At 37.1% G+C, this 18,285-nt stretch overlaps 1 protein-coding gene across 1 annotated transcript in view; it reads right to left on the bottom strand.

Annotated features, from left to right (window-relative positions):
- PheRS-m (Phenylalanyl-tRNA synthetase, mitochondrial) overlaps window positions 1-18,285 on the bottom strand; it is a 77,500-nt gene that overhangs the window by 17,159 nt on the left and 42,056 nt on the right. The window contains exon 3 of the mRNA XM_067134859.2: window positions 10,740-10,871. Within this exon, the coding sequence (XP_066990960.1) occupies window positions 10,740-10,871 (132 nt within the window). The remainder of the gene's footprint in view (window positions 1-10,739; window positions 10,872-18,285) is intronic.

The following is an 18,285-nucleotide window of genomic DNA, read 5'->3' on the forward strand; positions in this document are numbered from 1 at the left end:
TCTTTACAGAGTAATAAATAAGCTACAAGATTGTGAGCAACTGCAAAATGACCTTGGTAATGTTGTGAGATGGAGAGTAGGCAATGGTATGATGATAAACGGGGTTAAAAGTCAGGTTGTGAGTTTCACAAATAGGAAAAGTCCTCTCAGTTTTAATTACTGCGTTGATAGGGTGAAAGTTCCTTTTGGGGATCATTGTAAGTACCTAGGTCTTAATATACTTCATTGGGGTAATCACAAAAATAATACTGTAAATAAAGGGTACAGATCTCTGCACATGATTATGAGGGTATTAAGGGGTTGTAGTAGGGATGCAAAGGTGAGGGCATATAAGTCTCTGGTGAGACCTCAACTAGAGTATGGTTCCAGTGCATGGGACCCTCACCAGGATTACTTGATTCAAGAACTGGAAAAAGTCCAAAGAAAAGCAGCTCAATTTGTAGTGTTATAAAAATGTTGCAAAGATTGGGCTGAGAAGACTTGGGAGAAAGGAGATGAGCTGCTCGACTAAGTGACATGTTGATACAGATGTTGATTCCCATAGGGGAACGCAGTAATTAAAACTGAGAGGACTTTTCCTATTTGTGATCTGATGGCCAGGCAAGCATCAATTTTTTGTAATGAGACAAAGTCTCACATAGTGCACTGGCACTGCCGGTGGCTCCAAATAGCCTATGCAGTGGCCTCCACGGTATGCACTAGCCATGCGTCTTGGTGGGTGTGCTATTTACCAACTGATGAGCCCGACTTAGCACACTAGGGTGAAATGATGGCAACCAGGAATGAGATAGCTGGAAAATTTATAATGTCCAATAATGGACCATTTATTACATTGGTTTATAAGTGGTATGTTCTGAGTTGTCCATGGAGAGATGGCGTGGAATGACATCAGTAGACGAATAAGTTTGAGTAGTGTCTTTAAAAGTGGGAAAGATCACAATATGAAGATAAAGTTGGAATTCAAGAGGACAAATTGGGGCCAATATTTGTTTACAGGAAGGAAAGTTAGGGATTGGAATAACTTACCAAGGGAGATGTTCAATAAATTTCCAATTTCTTTGCAATCATTTAAGAAATGGCTAGGTAAACAACAGATAAGGAATATGCCACCTGGGCGACTGCCCTAAATGCAGATCAGTAGTGAGTGATATTGATCGGCACTGTTCTCGTAACAGGCTGTGTCACAATACACTGGGCTATTCTTGGGTACATGTTTTCAAAGCAGGTGATCAGCTGGCTGGCGAGAGAAAAATTACAATCTTTGTCTGTGTGGCTCATGCAACCGTCTCTGGCCTACTACCTTCTCAAGTAACGGGATTATGTGTAAACTTTCCCTCAAGGCCTTCAGCGGGGGACATAAATTCTTCCCTCTATACCTGGCAAGCAAACTTGCCAAGCGGAAAGAAATCTCAGCTTATAGAACATCAAATGTATCCTTCATTATAACATCCGATCTGGGGTACACACTCTCACAAACCAGGTACAATTGATTACGTCAGCCACAATATTATCTCCAACTCTGCGCCTCAACACAATAATCAAGGCTCATCACGGCCTCATATTCAATCGTCCCCAGTTCAATTCTGGAGCAAAGTTAGGGTTCACCTGCCACTTTCTGTAAACAACCCTCACTTAATTCAACGACGGGAATGGCCCTCTAGGTACGCAAGTCATCAGCTGAAAAACATGCAATAATACTACTTCATGCATAGCCAGTCTATAGATTAGTTCTACTCATCTCTAAGTTCCCGTTCAATCCTCATAAACTCGTATTAAAACATTTATTAACTGAGCAAATGTAATAATAATAATAATAATAATAATAATAATAATAATAATAATAATAATAATAATAATAATAATAATAATAATAATGTTATTTGTTTTACATCCCACTAATGGCTTTTATGGTCTTCGGAGACGCCGAGGTGTCAGAATTTAGTCCCGTAGGAGTTCTTTTACGTGCCAGTAAATCTACCGGCACGAGGCTGTCGTATTTGAGCACCTTCATACCACCGGACTGAGCAAGGATCGAACCTGCCAAGTTGGGGTTAGAAGACCAGCACTTTAACCGTCTGAGCCACTCAGCCCGGCTGCACAACTGTTGCTCGGGTGAGTTTAAACAAATAGTTACTAAATGTCACCTATCACTGATACAATAGGCTTTGTTGATCACGTCCTCGCAGAAAGTACACACTCCTTGAATGTCACTTAGCTATTGAGAGCCGTTACACTGAGGACGTGAATACGCAGCAATAGAGTGGAGAAGTGGCAGAAATATAAAGAAGCCAAAAAGGTATGTAAAAAAAATAGTACAAGAGAAACTGAAGTGCTGCGAAAGTTCCACAGAAACTTTACAGGTGGATGTAATTGGAAGTAAGAAGGTTTTCTATGGTTTGGTGAAGAATAGCTTAAGAAATAGGGAAGATTCAAACTATGTAAAAACTGAAACAGGGCAGATATTGCAGCAGAGAGATGACATACTAAAAAGATGAAAAGAATACATTTAGAATAATCGTGTGGAAGAATGAGATCCCAGATGAGTGGGGAAAGGGTTTAATTATCCCGATATTTAAAAAAGGTGATAAAAAGAATCTAATAACTACAGAGGGATCACCCTTATTGCCCATGTAGCTAAGATCTGAGAGCGTAATGGAAGGAAGACTGAGGGGGAAGCTAGAAGGAGATATGGAAGAAGAACAGTATGGTTTTAGGAAAGGCAGATCAACATTTGACCTGATCTTTACATTAACCCATTAGTGCATAAAGTTAATTTTAGTGTTTTATTTCAATTTATCTACACATTTCCACCTTTAATAATTGCAGAAACAAATTTTAACAATCAGAAAGTTCTTACAAGTGCTTGTTTTATTTACACAGGCCGTCCGATATATCGGACGCTATGCACTCAGGTCAGTACAACAACACTAGTTACTCAGCATTATACTGTACAATAATGTTGCAAGCTAGGTAGTGTTAGCGAGTTGGATTATCTTATCCCATTTACACTGTAAAGTAGATTTACGATTTCCACCGAAGACTTATCACAATACTGTATATGCTATTTATGGTTATGTATTTACTGATTATGATATCCACAGAAGCATTTCAGGTGAAGTCCAAACTGGTCGAGTTGATCAACTCTTCGGATGCCACTACAGGACCTGAACAACTTTCATTGCGGTACAGACACTTTGCATAATTTTTTTACGCTGGACCACCTTGATGCACCGCTTATCTCTGTCTGTTTGTAGTTCGCACCAGCAGTGACAACACTGTTGTCATTCCAGTGCACCAAGAACACACCACCAGAACTCCTGCAGTCGTATGATCCCCTTCTTTCTTTTTGCCGTTTGCCTTTCTTTTGAAGGGGGCACTTCTCTGTCTGGTTTTCTTGAAATGTCCCTGTTGCACTTATTCTCTTTGAAGCTGGATGTCTTACCAAGTTTTCGTCAAGGTTGCCAACATGCTCCTGGCTCACCTAGTTTTCGATGCTGAGTGTACAGTTATGCTTTGGCAACCGTAGATGGAAGAAAACTGTCCCCATATGTCATACTTAAACAGAAAACAATTCAGACTTTTAATTTTAAACTGACTTTACATATTTTTAAAATAGTACCATAGTTTACAGAGTAATTTAAATTCAAAATTTCTTCGCGTCACGGTAGAACGCGTCTTCCAGAATGTGCAGGGGTAGCTTTCCGCACTTCCACTCACTTCGGTGTGCCTATAGTGTGTTTCATACTTGAAAATAGAGTGAAATCGTAATTCTTTTTTATTCAGCGTTATAAGGAACGCCACAATATCACATAGCAGGCAGTATGCGGAAAATCAGAATCCATGAAAACTGGCGAGGGTTGGCATTTCTGAATTACAAGATGACTGTTAATTTGAAATCACGTAATTGGAAGTCCGATTTCTGTATTACAAAGACTTTGAATTAACGAAGTTTTACTATATCGCAAAACTAACATCAGATTTCACCGGTGTGTCTATTTCAAGCATTTACATTGAACGAAAAGAATTATCCACCACCGATCATGTTACTGTCCAGTAAAAAGAGACCACGTATGAGAAGTGTTTTAAACGTGAAGTGTGACGAACTTGTAAGTAATTTAGGAGAGGATTCTAGTGATGCAAGAGACAACTAATCTTCCCATCTACAGGGAATCAAGCCTATTGCAAGTTCAGATTAATTAAATACCTGTCAAGTAAGTAGGCCTACTTGCTCATGAGGATGGTTGCCTAGTTGTACTTCCTCTTAAAACAATAGTCACCACCACCACTACTTGCTCATTTTCATGGAAAATAGGTATATTTTATAGCAGTGATAATGTATTTTTATCATTTCAGGCAAAGCAGCTATATCTGTACATTTACATGTTCATATTTGCGTAAAGACCACGTGGACCTCGCGGAGTGATACGAAATGTTTGTTTATGCCTACGTTACTCTTTTGGTGGAAGGTATTTGAGTTCATTTCATTTTTTTTTTTTTTCAAAATGAGCCTTCCTAAAATGAGGGTGCGGGCATTATTCGACGGCGAGGATTATTCGGGTAAATACGGTATTTTATTTCCTTTATTTTTGTCGCAGCATTCTGAATGCATGTGAACTGCACGCTTCAAATTTGAGCGTGTTCTCGATATGGACCACCATGAAGATCATTTTCATTACATGTAATGCAAGTGTATTGACGGCATGCTATGATCGAAAACTAAACATTAAACAATGTACTGTATAGCAGTTCTTTGCTGGTGTTCTGTGATAGCAGTCATGGCTAGGAAGAGAAAGAAAGTGCTTTTAACTTTAAAACTAAAGCTTGAATTAATTCATAAGTTCAAAAAAGGGGAATCAGTAAAGAAATTAGCAAATGATTATTGTATTTGTACACCAAGTGTTTTACAAACAATACACATTGCAAGTAATTTTTATATTGGCCTACTTTATTGATAAAAGTGATACTGAATGTGTTAACTGTTTGACATCATTGCATTTTCAAACAAAATTGTATGTTCTGTATTATTAATTTTCATTATGCCTTAAAATGCATAAAATCATATTATCCATGTTTTTCAGTTATCCGTGCGAATATGTCCAGTGATTAACCTGGATAATTGAGAGTTTGCTGTAATAATAATCTGTCTACATATTTAGTTTTGTTGTGTAATCCTTAAACTTTAACGGCAATTTTCATTTCTGTTTACACATAGTAATAACCAAATGTAATTAGAATATGTCGGAACACAGTTTAGAATTATTGTAGTGTAATTGTTTCATTAGAAACTGGTGTACTTATTTTACTATTGCAAAATATTTGTTTAGTAAAGGAAAATCTCTCCAGAAATTCAGCTCATACCATAATTCTATTGTTGCAATTAGAAATGCAGTTTAAAATTGTAGTGAAACTAGTCTTATTATTCCATTCTTATGTTTTTTTTCTGCCTGAAAATAATAATTTATTTATTTACACTGTTTACGACCACACTGGAACACCAAAATCAACCTTATAGAATAAAATCTTCAAAAAATAAGTAGTGGGTGGATTGAGTAGCTCAGTAGTTGCTGTTGCCGGACCCAAGCCCGGAGAAAGGAGAAGGGTTGGCTCAATGCTGTAAAATAACAGCCAGAGAACATCTTGAGGCAAACACACTTCACAATCTCATTTTTCATCATATCATATTTCATTTATTACCTTTCCAGACCACACCTGGAATTCCAAACCCTGACCATGGTCAGACTCTTGATCACTGATCAGACAATCAACCTAATATGGGAAGTCTTCTATAATAAAAGCTGTAAAAGAATAATGAAAAAATTAAATGGTGTACCGATATGGCTTTTAGTGCCAGGATGTGTCCGAGGACAAGTTCGGCTCACCAGGTGCAGGTCTTTTCATTTGACGCCCATAGGCGACCTGTGCGTCATGATGAGGATAAAATGATGAAGACAACACATACACCCAGTCCCCGTGCCAGGGAAATCAACCAATTATGGTTAAAATTCCCGACCCTGCTGGGAATCGAACCCGGGACCCCGTGACCAAAGGCCACCATGCTAACCATTTACCCATGGAGCCGGACGTAAAATAATAATAATAATAATAATAATAATAATAATAATAATAATAATAATAATAACAATAATAATAATAATAACAATAATAATAATAATCATAATAATAATAATAATAATAATAATAATAATAATAATAATAATAATAATAATAATAATGTAGTTACCCATTTCTACAGTTAGCCTCTTATTCTCAGTATTTTATAATTAATAATAATAATAATAATAATAATAATAATAATAATAATAATAATAATAATAATAATAATATTATTTGCTTTACGTCCCACTAACTACTCTTTTACGGTTTTCAGAGATGCTGAGGTGCCGGAATTTAGTCCCGCAGGAGTTCTTTTACGTGCCAGTAAATCTACCGACACGATGCTGACGTACTGAGCACCTTCAAATACCACCGGTCTGAGCCAAGGTCGAACCTGCCAAGTTGGGGTCAGAAGGCCAGCACCTCAACCGTTTGAGCCACTCAGCCCGGCTATTTTATAATTAGGATACGTTTAAGTAGAATAACTGAGGTGTAGTTATTTTATCAGTTGCTTTTCTGCTTGCATTACTGTTGTGAAATCTTTGTGTAGTATACATTATTTCTTTCCTCTGACATACTGTATATACTTTTATTCATAGAAAATGACATATTTCTGGTGATATTTACATATTATTTCACATTTCTTTAAAGAGATAAAAGAATGGCTAAGAGAGGCAGATGTAAGGATGGTGGATGTAAGTAAGAACTAAGGAAGGTGAGGGAAGAGAGAGAGAGTTTGAGGGAGATAATCAGACTTGTAATAGACAACAGGAATGAAGATGGGTCTCCCTCAATCAGGATACGGTAGGCAGACAAGAGGGAGGATAAGGAATGGGAGAAGTATTGGAAGACAAGTGGGCTAATTTAATGGGAAGGAAAATGAGGGCTAAGCATGTTTCTCATCAGGGAGTGAGCCCATAAGTTACCGGTGAGGAATCAGTAAGAGTCACTGCAGGTGGATCAGCAGAGGAAACGTGGAGATCAGAAAGGAGGGGATCTAATGAAGAGGGTATGGTTCAGGCTCCGATCAAGAGTGACTCAATTGCTAGGCATGTGGGGAAAGTGTGTGGAAGAAAAGGAACCAAGATAGAGTGTTATCCAGGAATTAGGTTAAGGCAAATGTTGTGGGAAAACAGAACAGAAGGAGGAGGGTACGCTTTATGTTGTTTTCCATGTTTGTACCAACAACATAAAGCAAGCAGGAATAGGTACTAACATAGTTGGGGAAGTGTGGGATCAGGTTACAGGAACACAGAAGTGTTTAAGGAAACAGAGATTATCATCAGTGAGAGACTGTGTAAGAGGGAGGGTGATTGGGGATTTAAATGAGATTATAGAATGGATACGTGGGAAATTGGGAGTGAGATTTGTACAGCCTTTTATTTTGCCACTTGTTTAACGTTGCACTAACACATCGAATGCTTTCAGCGACAGGAGAGGAAAGGGCTAGTACTGGAAGGAAGTGGAAGGAAGTGGAAGGAAGTGACCATGGCCTTAATTAACGTACAGCCCCAGTGTGAAAATGAAAAACCATTTTCAGGTCTGCCAAAAGCGGAATTCGAACGCACTATCTCCCGAATGCAAGCTGATAGCAATGTGTCTCAAATTGCATGGCCACTTGCTCAATCCTTTTAGTTTTCTTATATATATAAAAGATAATATGAGTTAAGCACTGGAATCACAGATAAGACTATTTGAGGATGTTATACTACATAGAGTAGTAAATGAGTTGCAGGACTGTGAGCGACTGCAGGGTGAGCTAAACAATGCTGTGAGATGGACAGTCTCTGGCAAGACCCCAATTAGAGTATGGCTCCATGGGACCCACAGCAGGACTACTTGATATGAGAACTGGGAAAGATTCCAAGGAAAGCAGCACTATTTGTTCTGGTGATTTCCAACAAAGGAATTAGTGTTACAAAAATGTTGCAAACTTTGGGCTGGGAACACTTGGGAGTAAGGAGACGAGATGCTCACTTGACTGGTATGTTCCGAGCTGTCAGTGGAGAAAATTAAATGGCGTATGGCTTTTAGTGCCAGGAATGTCCGAGGATAAGTTTGGCTCACCAGATGCAGGTCTTTCGAGTTGCATCCCGTAGGCGACCTGCGCGTCATGATGAGATGAAATTATGATGAAGACAACACATACACCCAGCCTCCGTGCCAGCAAAATTAACCAATTATGATTAAAATTCCCGACCCTGCCAGGAATCGAACCCGGGATCCCTGTGACCAAAGGCCAGCATGTAACCATTTAGCCGTGGAGTTGACCTGTCAGTGGAGAAATGATGAGGAATGACATTAATAAACAAATAACCTTGAGAAGAGCTTTCAAAAGTAAGAAGGATCACATCATGAAAATTAAATTCAAGAATTCAAGAGAAAAAAATTGTGGCAAATATTCACTTGATAATTGGATTGGATAATTTATCAATGCAAATTTTCAATAAATTTCCAAGTTGTTTGAAAGCATTTAAAAACAGGCTAGTTAAACCACTGATAGGGAATCTGCCACCTGGGCAATAGCCCTAAATGTAGATCTCTAATCGTCACCATAAGACCTATCTGTGCCAGTGTAATGTAAAGCCAATTGTATAAAAATAAATGCAGATCATTGATGACCGATTGACTGGTTTAAAGATGCACAAATTTTTCAGCCTTATATTGGTAGATTTACTGGCACATTTAAGGACACCTGTGGGACAAAATTCCAGCACATTGGTGTCTCCAAAAACCGTAAAAGAAGTTAGTGGGACATGAAAATAATATTATTATTATTATTATTATCATCAACATTATCATTATTACTGTTCTGTGAATTTCCGTGGTCCAGTCAATACTTGAAGGTTAATGAATTTACATCAATGGCTTCACGTCAAAACACCTCTAGTTACATTTAGCAGACTTCCACTTTCTGCTCTTAAAAGCTTAAACAGCTTTCACACTTGCTACCCTTATTTCATAGGGAAGCCACACCCAAAAAGTGGATCGAAAGATCCAGAAAATACAGGAGCCAAAGCTCATATTGCAAGGCCAAGAAATATAAGACAAAGGTAGGTTAATGGAAAGGCTGAAAACAAAATGAAATGGAGCTGAACCTAGTACAAAACTTATTATAAAACCTAATAGCACATAAGGCCCAGTGACACAGAGAATAAGCCATGCTACTTGATGACTATGATAGAAAAAGGTTCAAGTCCAAAAAACAGAGTAAAAAATGTAGAATTAGAAAATTTAGTTACCAGAAAAAGAAATGATAAGGGTAACGAGAGTACACCCTCATGCATCCTTATATTTTACATAGTCTCTTAGGGGGTTTTACATTAAGTCCACAGACTGCCTAGAAAACCTTTTTTTTTTTTTGCTAGGGGCTTTACGTCGCACCGACACAGATAGGTCTTATGGCGACGATGGGATAGGAAAGGCCTAGGAGTTGGAAGGAAGCGGCCGTGGCCTTAATTAAGGTACAGCCCCAGCATTTGCCTGGTGTGAAAATGGGAAACCACAGAAAACCATTTTCAGGGCTGCCGATAGTGGGATTCGAACCTACTATCTCCCGGATGCAAGCTCACAGCCGCGCGCCTCTACGCGCACGGCCAACTCGCCCGGTAGCCTAGAAAACCTATATTCAGTCCTAACAGAAAAGGAGAAACCCTACATTAACATTTAAGGAAATGCAAATCGACCTAACAGTTACATGCTAAGGGAAATGTTGGAATCTTCACTTTTCCACATGCAGATAAAGTTCACATAGTTAAGTGATAGTTCTGCTTTACCTTAACACCACAATCTTTATGCCAGCCCCAGCCTCTGCATCAGCCTCCCAAAGGAGACCTCCTTATTTAACACAGTACTCTCCAAGATTGACGCTTTACGCTCGAACACACAGCTATATATAGGGAGCTGAGTGATAGTTCTAGAAAATGACATAACTGAACTGTCTGATTGGTGGAAAAAGACATCATAAGGCAATAATGTGACTGGTTGATTAAACTCAAAAACAGCTGATGGCGATCAGGTTATCATACTCTAAAACATGAACAATTCTCGACCTGGTTAATTACACTTCAATACACTAGGTGGCACTTAACAGTGGTGACATCTTGTGAAGATACATTCAACTTTGTTAATAAGGTAGAGTTCAATTAGTCTCTGTTAGATTTCACTACTGACAATGAAAAGGTGGGAATTCAAACTCAGGAAGAGGTCTTACAATTGCCACAATTACAAACTGATACTGTAATAACAAATTAAGGGTTTGGTTTAAGAACCAAATAAGTTTGCTTTTGACCAAAAGTAAATGTATATTGTATGATAAGACACAGCACACCTTTTGGTGGAAAGCCAATGAGACCCAGGATTTTTTTTTATTTATTTACATACTGTATTAACATATTCACTGGAAAACTGAACGAATATATTTTCTGCAAGTGTTCTCAAGCAGTTACAGGACTGATCAAAGGTTGGTAAAGTGTGGTGGCAGAACACATATCAACAAAAAGTTCAGAATTATTATTTTCCACAACAAAGGCAAGAACAAAACATACTGTATAGTAGTCTCTTAATATTGAAGTCTATGTACTGAATACTAGGAAGAAAAAAATAATGTCATGTCTTTTACAGACCTGTCTGCAGGATTTTATGTTCCATAATTCCACAACCAAGAACTTCCAACCACTTCTCCTTGTGATATACCTCCAGCTCCCATGATGGATGAGTGAAAGGAAAATACGTCTCCACCCATCGGTATTCCATGTCTTAAAAAAAAAAAGTTTAATTTACAACATTATATCTCACAGACAACAGATTATATAAGCAGTATATCACATTTCAGGATCTTATCAAATACAATCTCTATGACCTATTCAGATAAAAACACTGAAGTTTTTTCCCTAAAATAGTCTCAGAAATACACAATATTTCAGTCACTTTAATAGCCTTCATGGCATCCTAAAAAATGAATACATTCTATTAACTGTAATTCTTTATGAGTGCAATAAAATATATAACATAAAATAAAGCAAGGATACCCATTAAAAATCAAATCAGCATCACCACACTAAATAGGGCAGCAGTGTAAAACAACAAGCTAACTACAGAAATTCTGCCTTTCTACATAAAATAAAGAACAAAAGAATAACAGTGTGTTAGGAAAGCAAAGTTAGTCTGATAATAATAGCTTTATAATTTATTAATAGACAGACTATTACCAGTGAAAATAATAATAATTTTTATAAGTTCCATGTGCTGTCACGTTTGAATTTTGTGAAGGTGCCTGTCATTATGATGTAATATTTATTTCTATGATGTATTTTTGTGCTAAATAATACTCTTCTGTGTGAAATATTCACAGATATGTAGCCGAATCAACTATTTATACCGTATTGGGTTTAATTAAGATGAGCATTATTGTGATATTACATGATTGTGATGGACAACACCTATACAACTGATAAGGATTGCAGATACACTCAAATTTACACTGCCATATGTTAAATTAGATAGTGGATGACGTTGATATGAATTCTTCTATATCTATGATATTCAATAATACAAAATGTGATTTTTGGTGATATTTTATTTTTTGCATTGTGTAATTTATCTGTGTGTAATTCCATTATAATCCAACCATGGGGTCGAGTGATAATTTCACACCACTTAGAGTCTGTTTTTGTGATACGTCTTCTCAGACTATTTTTACATCTGATATTTATAAATCTGATCTTCGACGTCAGATATTTGAAAAACTTACTTGATTCATCTGAGGAACATTACCTGATTGTGACAAGTTATGGTCATCCTTGATGTTCTGATGACCATGTTTTCTAAACTCTGAGTCGCTCATTTGTATTATAATAATCTAAATAGTCAAACTGTGTAAAGTAAAAGAAATTGTTGAGGAATGCGAAAACAGGTTTGTACCTTTAAGGGTGGTAAGGAATGGTAAAGACCCAACCTTATTATAATAGAGAAATAAAGAGACTAAGAAGGAGGTGCAGACTGGAAAGAAATAGAGTTAGAAATGGCTGTGGAAGTAAGGAGAAATTGAAGGAACTTAGTAGAAAATTGAATCATGCAAAGAAGGCAGCTAAGGATAGCATGATGGCAAGCATAATTGGCAGTCATACAACTTTTAGTGAAAAATGGAAGGGTATGTATACGTATTTTAAGGCAGAAACAGGTTCCAAGGAGGACATTCCAGGAATAATTAAGGAACAAGGGGAGTGTGTATGTGAGGATCTTCAAAAGGCAGAAGTATTCAGTCAGCAGTATGTAAAGATTGTTGGTTAGAAGGATAATGTCGAGATAGAGGAGGAGACTAAGGCCAAAGAAGTAATAAAATTTACATATGATAACAATGACATTTACAATAAGATACAAAAGTTAAAAACTAGAAAAGCAGCTGGAATTGATCAGATTTCTGGGGATATACTAAAGACAATGGGTTGGGATATAGTACCATATCTGAAGTACTTATTTGATTATTGTTTGGTCGGAGGAGCTATACCAGATGAATGGAGAGTTGCTATAGTAGCCCCTGTGTATAAAGGAAAGGGTGATAGACATAAAGCTGAAAATTACAGGCCAGTAAGTTTGACATGCATTGTATGTAAGCTTTGGGAAGGCATTCTTTCTGATTATATTAGACATGTTTGTGAAATTAATAACTGGTTCGATAGAAGGCAATTCGGTTTTAGGAAAGGTTATTCCACTGAAGCTCAACTTGTAGGATTCCAGCAAGATATAGCAGATATCTTGGATTCTGGAGGTCAAATGGACTGTATTGCGATTGACTTGTCTAAAGCATTTGATAGGGTGGATCATGGGAGACTACTGGCAAAAATGAGTGCAATTGGACTAGACAAAAGAGTGACTGAATGGGTTGCTATATTTCTAGAAAATAGATCTCAGAGAGTAGAGTAGGTGAAGCTTTGTCTGACCCTGTAATCGTTGAGAGGGGAGTTCCTCAGGGCAATGTTATCGGAGCTTTATGTTTTCTTATATATATAAATGATATGAGTAAAGGAGTGGAATCGGAGGCAAGGCTTTTTGCGGATGATGTTATTCACTATATAGTAATAAATAAGTTACAAGATTGTGAGCAACTGCAACATGACCTCGAAAATGTTGTGAGATGGACAGCAGGCAATGGTATGTTGATAAACGGGGTTAAAAGTCAGGTTGTGAGTTTCACAAATAGGAAAAGTCCTCTCAGTTTTAATTACTGCGTTCATGGGGTGAAAGTTCCTTTTGGGGATCATTGTAAGTATCTAGGTGTTAATATAAGGAAAGATCTTCATTGGGGTAATCACATAAATGGGATTGTAAATAAAGGGTACCGATCTCTGCACATGGTTATGAGGGTGTTTAGGGGTTGTAGTAAGGATGTAAAGGAGAGTGCATATAAGTCTCTGGTAAGACCCCAACTAGAGTATGGTTCCAGTGTATGGGACCTTCACCAGGATTACCTGATTCAAGAACTGGAAAAAATCCAAAGAAAAGCAGCTCGATTTGTTCTGAGTGATTTCCGACAAAAGAGTAGCGTTACAAAAATGTTGCAAAGTTTGGGTTGGGAAGAATTGAGAGAAAGAAGAAGAGCTGCTCGACTAAGTGGTATGTTCCGAGCTGTCAGCGGAGAGATGGCGTGGAATGATATTAGTAGACGAATAAGTTTGAATGGCGTTTATAAAAGTAGGAAAGATCACAATATGAAGATAAAGTTGGAATTCAAGAGGACAAACTGGGGCCAATATTCATTTATAGGAAGGGGAGTTAGGGATTGGAATAACTTACCAAGGGAGATGTTCAATAAATTTCCAATATCTTTGAAATCATTTAGGAAAAGGCTAGGAAAACAACAGATAGGGAATCTGCCACCTGGGCGACTGCCCTAAATGCAGATCAGTATTGATTGATGATTGATGCACAGTTTGGTGATCAAACATTGTCAAGGACGCATGTGTTTGCCTAGCATAAAAAGTCCAAGGAAGGACGAGAACATGTGGAAAATCAGTGACACGATTGCCGTCCTTGGACCAGCATTACAGATGAAAACATTTGTGCAGTTAAAGACATTATTGATGATGACACATGTTTGCAATGATGGGTAATTTGCATATTTCTGAATATGGATTCGTCTGATATTTATCAATGTGTAGATGATTGTTTTTGTAGTAGTTAGTGTTTGTTTTTGATACTAAGTGTTTTCCAGATGTGCTGTTTTACTATGTTTGCCATGTGAAATAAATTTCATTTTGGTTCTTTTTGATGAATTATCACTATCAACAAGGATGAGAAGGTCCACCTATTCAATACTGTATATAATATTATTTATTACATCAGGACTAGTTTCAACCTGTGTATTGGGTGATCTTCAGCCTTAAATTATAAATGCAAAAGAGCATTAACCTGCGAGTAGTCGCTATATGAGATTCTCTCTCACATTATTTTTTATTGTGATATTACTTCACAGTGATGAAAGGGAGGTGACTGCTCCCTCTTCTAGCTGAGTTTATAACTGTCGTGAGTAGAGCGATTCACATTTGAAGGGTAAGCACTCCCTCCCCTAATCAGAACACGTGAGAGTTTCTCTCATCGTGCGACTAATGACGTTGGTGTTCTGTTGAAGTGGAGCAGGAAACTTACGCCTGTTGTACGCGTTAGTATTTGTATTATGAGCACTTCTGGTTTTTGAAAATGTTATTGTGTTCAGAAACCTTGCTTTGTCGTAAATATTACTAGATATAATGCATGTGTGAGATTTTAGTTTTTACAACTTCAGAATGGAAGTTATTTTTATGAACATTGCATATGTTATTTTAAGTAGTAATTTGTGTCTTTAATAAACAGCTAATCATTTCATTTTTATCTAAAGTATGTTCGGCTCCATGGTTAAATGGTTAGCATGCTGGCCTTTGGTCACAGGGGTCCCGGGTTCGATTCCCAGCAGGGTCAGGAATTTTAAACTTAATTGATTAATTTCCCTGGCGCGGGAGCTGGGTGTATGTGTCGTCTTCATCATCATTTCATCATCACGGTGCACAGGTCGCCTATGGACGTCAAATCAAAAGACCTGTATATGGCAAGCCGAACTTGTCCTCGGACACTCCCGGCACTAAAAGCCATACGCCATTTCATTTCATTTATCTAAAATATATAAGGTAGAAATTGCGTTTCATTTCAGTAGTAAATTTCAGCCTTACGCCCCACAAACCTGTGAAAAATGTCATTTATTTTAATGTGAGAGAAAGTCTCACGCACGACCACTCGAGGGTTAAATGTAACTTGACAACACCAACACCTAATATAACACTATTGGCATTATTGTTGGAGTTAAAAGGATGGTCTATCAATAACTTTTAACTCTAACAATAATGCAAGATGAAAGTTACGCCAAGTGGACAACAGAATAATGTACTGTTTTTATATTAAGACTACAATTTCCTTAAAAGAAAAAACGTGACACAAAAGTGTTGGACATATGTGCAATGTACTGTTTTATATTAAGACCACAACTATCTTTTAAAAAAAAACACACAAAAGTATTGGACATATGTGCGCGATTGTACTGTTTCATATTATTAAGACTACGATTTCCTTACAAGAAAAAGTGACACAAAAGTGTTGGACATATGTGCAATGTAATGTTTTATATTAAGACTATGATTATCTTAAAAGAAAACGTACCGGGCGAGTTGGCCGAGCAGTTAGGAGCTGGCATTCGGGAGATAGTGGGTTCGAACTCCACTGTCGGCAGCCCTGAAGATGGTTTTCCGTGATTTCCCATTTTCAACAGGCAAATGCTGGGGCTGTAACTTAATTAAGGCCATGGCCGCTTCCTTCCCATTCCTAGGCCTTTCCTGTCCCATCATCGCCATAAGACCTATCTGTGTCGATGCAACGTAAAGCAGCTAGCAAAAAAAAAAAGTGACACAACAGTGTTGGACATATGTGCAAGAGACATCGATTTTAATGAACTCATGTGCAACCACAGCATACGAATTTCATCAATGCTTCAAGACATGCCAATAGTGTTATATTATGTGTTGGTGTTTTCAAGTTACATTTAATGCTCTTTCCCATTTATAATTTAAGGCTGAAGATGACTCAATACAAGGGGTGAAACTAGTCCCAAAGTAAAAAATATTATTAACATATTATATACAGTATTGAATAGGTGGACCTTTTAATCCTTGCTAATAGTGTTTGCCACATGCTACACTTTTGTTGTTTTGTTATCACTGATATGTTATCAGGCCTCCTTTTTCACTTCCTTTCACCCCCGTTAAGTGCCTTTTCCAAAAACAAAACAAAAATACATGTTCCTCTATTTCTAAAGGACTTTCCAAATACCAAGTTTCAAGTCTGTAAACAAGTTAAGTTTTTGACATATACTGTAGATATACTGGAATTCATTTTAAAAAATTCACCCACTTTTTCAATTCTTTCCAGCCCCGTAAGCGGATTTTCCTCAAACAAAAAATATGTTTTTATTTTTAAGGGAGATTCAAAATACCAACTTTCACACCTCTAACACCTTCAGTTTTTTAGATATAAGTATCCTCATAAACAGATTTCAACTCCTTCTTCACTTATTTTCACCCCCGCCCTTAAGTCGATTTTCCAAAAGCAAAAGATACTTGTTTCTTTATTTTTAAAGGAGATTCTAAATACCAATTTTCACGTCTGTAACATATTCAGTTTTTGAGATATCACTATCCTAATAAAAATAATTCAATTCCCTTTTCAGTCTTTTTTTACCCCCCCCCCCCCAAGAGTTTTCTGAAATAAAAAATACACATTTCTTTATTTTCAAAAGAGATTAAAAATACAAATTTTCATATCCGTTAACATTTTATGTTTCTGAGATATATTGCAGATATAGTTGTTTTAAAAATTCATCCTGCATTAATTGGATTTCCCAAAAATAAACAAAATACTGTTTCTTTATTTTTAAAGGAGATTCCAAATACCAATGGTTATACCTGTAATATCTTTAGTTTAGAGATATAAGTATCCTCATAAAAGCTATTCAAATACCAATTATTGTGTGTCTAAACTTTTAAGTTTTTGAGATAAAGATATAATCATTTAAACAATTCACCTCACTTTCCATCCTTAGAAATGAAATATCCAAAAATCCTCCATTAGTGAGCTCCTACATTCTAATAGATATCCCCAAAATGTCATTTCTTTTTGTCCAGTAGTTTTGGCTCGGCAATGATGAATCAGTCAGGAGAGAGAGAGAGAGAGAGATAAAAATGAAGTTTATTACGGATAAGTTTTAAATATGTTACTCATTTCCCTGCTGCATCCTCCTGAAAGGTAGTACGTGTGTTGTCCTGCGGCACTCATGATACAGACATTTGGTTAAGTTGAACAGCTGTTAAGGAGGGGCAGAGTGATGTGTAGGTTGGAGGAAAGTTGTTATGATTGGGTGGGGTAAGGAGGAGGATGAGTGGAGTTGATGACATCTTTCTTAGATCTCTGTTTAAAATATAATTTTGGTAATAAATTATAAATTTCATCCAATAGCATAATTGTGTTTTCACTGATTTCATTTATATTGTAAATGAGGTTTGTTCTTTGATCCCAATGTATGTAATCTTCTTAGCTGTTCATTAGAATGCCTTTATTCGCTACGTGTAAAATGATAAATCTTGGTTAATAAATGTACAAGAATGCTGAAACTCTTTCATCATCATTATAGACCATTAGCCTTTCACCATTCAGTCTGCAAGCCTCTGTGCATTTACTAAACATCGCCACAATCCTCTATTTGCAACTAGTGCTGTGGCCTCATTTAGTACTATACCTCTTATACTTAAATTGTTAGAAATTGCGTCTAACCGTCGTCGTCTTGGTCTCCCTCTACTTCTCTTACCCTCCATAACAGAGTCCATTATTCCCATAGGTAACCTATCCTCCTCCATTCATCACACATCACCCCACCACTGAAGCCGATTTATGCGTACAGCTTCATCCGAGTTCATTCACAACTTAGCCTTTATTTCCTCATTCCGAGTACCCTCCTACCATTGTTTTAACCTTTTTATATCAGCAATCATTCTCACTACTTTCATGTCTGTAACTTCTAACTTGTGAATAAGATATCCTGAGTCCACCCAGCTTTCACTCCCATAAAGCAAAGTTGGTCTAAAAGATTTGTCC

This window comes from Anabrus simplex, chromosome 1 (assembly GCF_040414725.1).
Source record: "Anabrus simplex isolate iqAnaSimp1 chromosome 1, ASM4041472v1, whole genome shotgun sequence".
Taxonomy (NCBI): domain Eukaryota; kingdom Metazoa; phylum Arthropoda; class Insecta; order Orthoptera; family Tettigoniidae; genus Anabrus; species Anabrus simplex.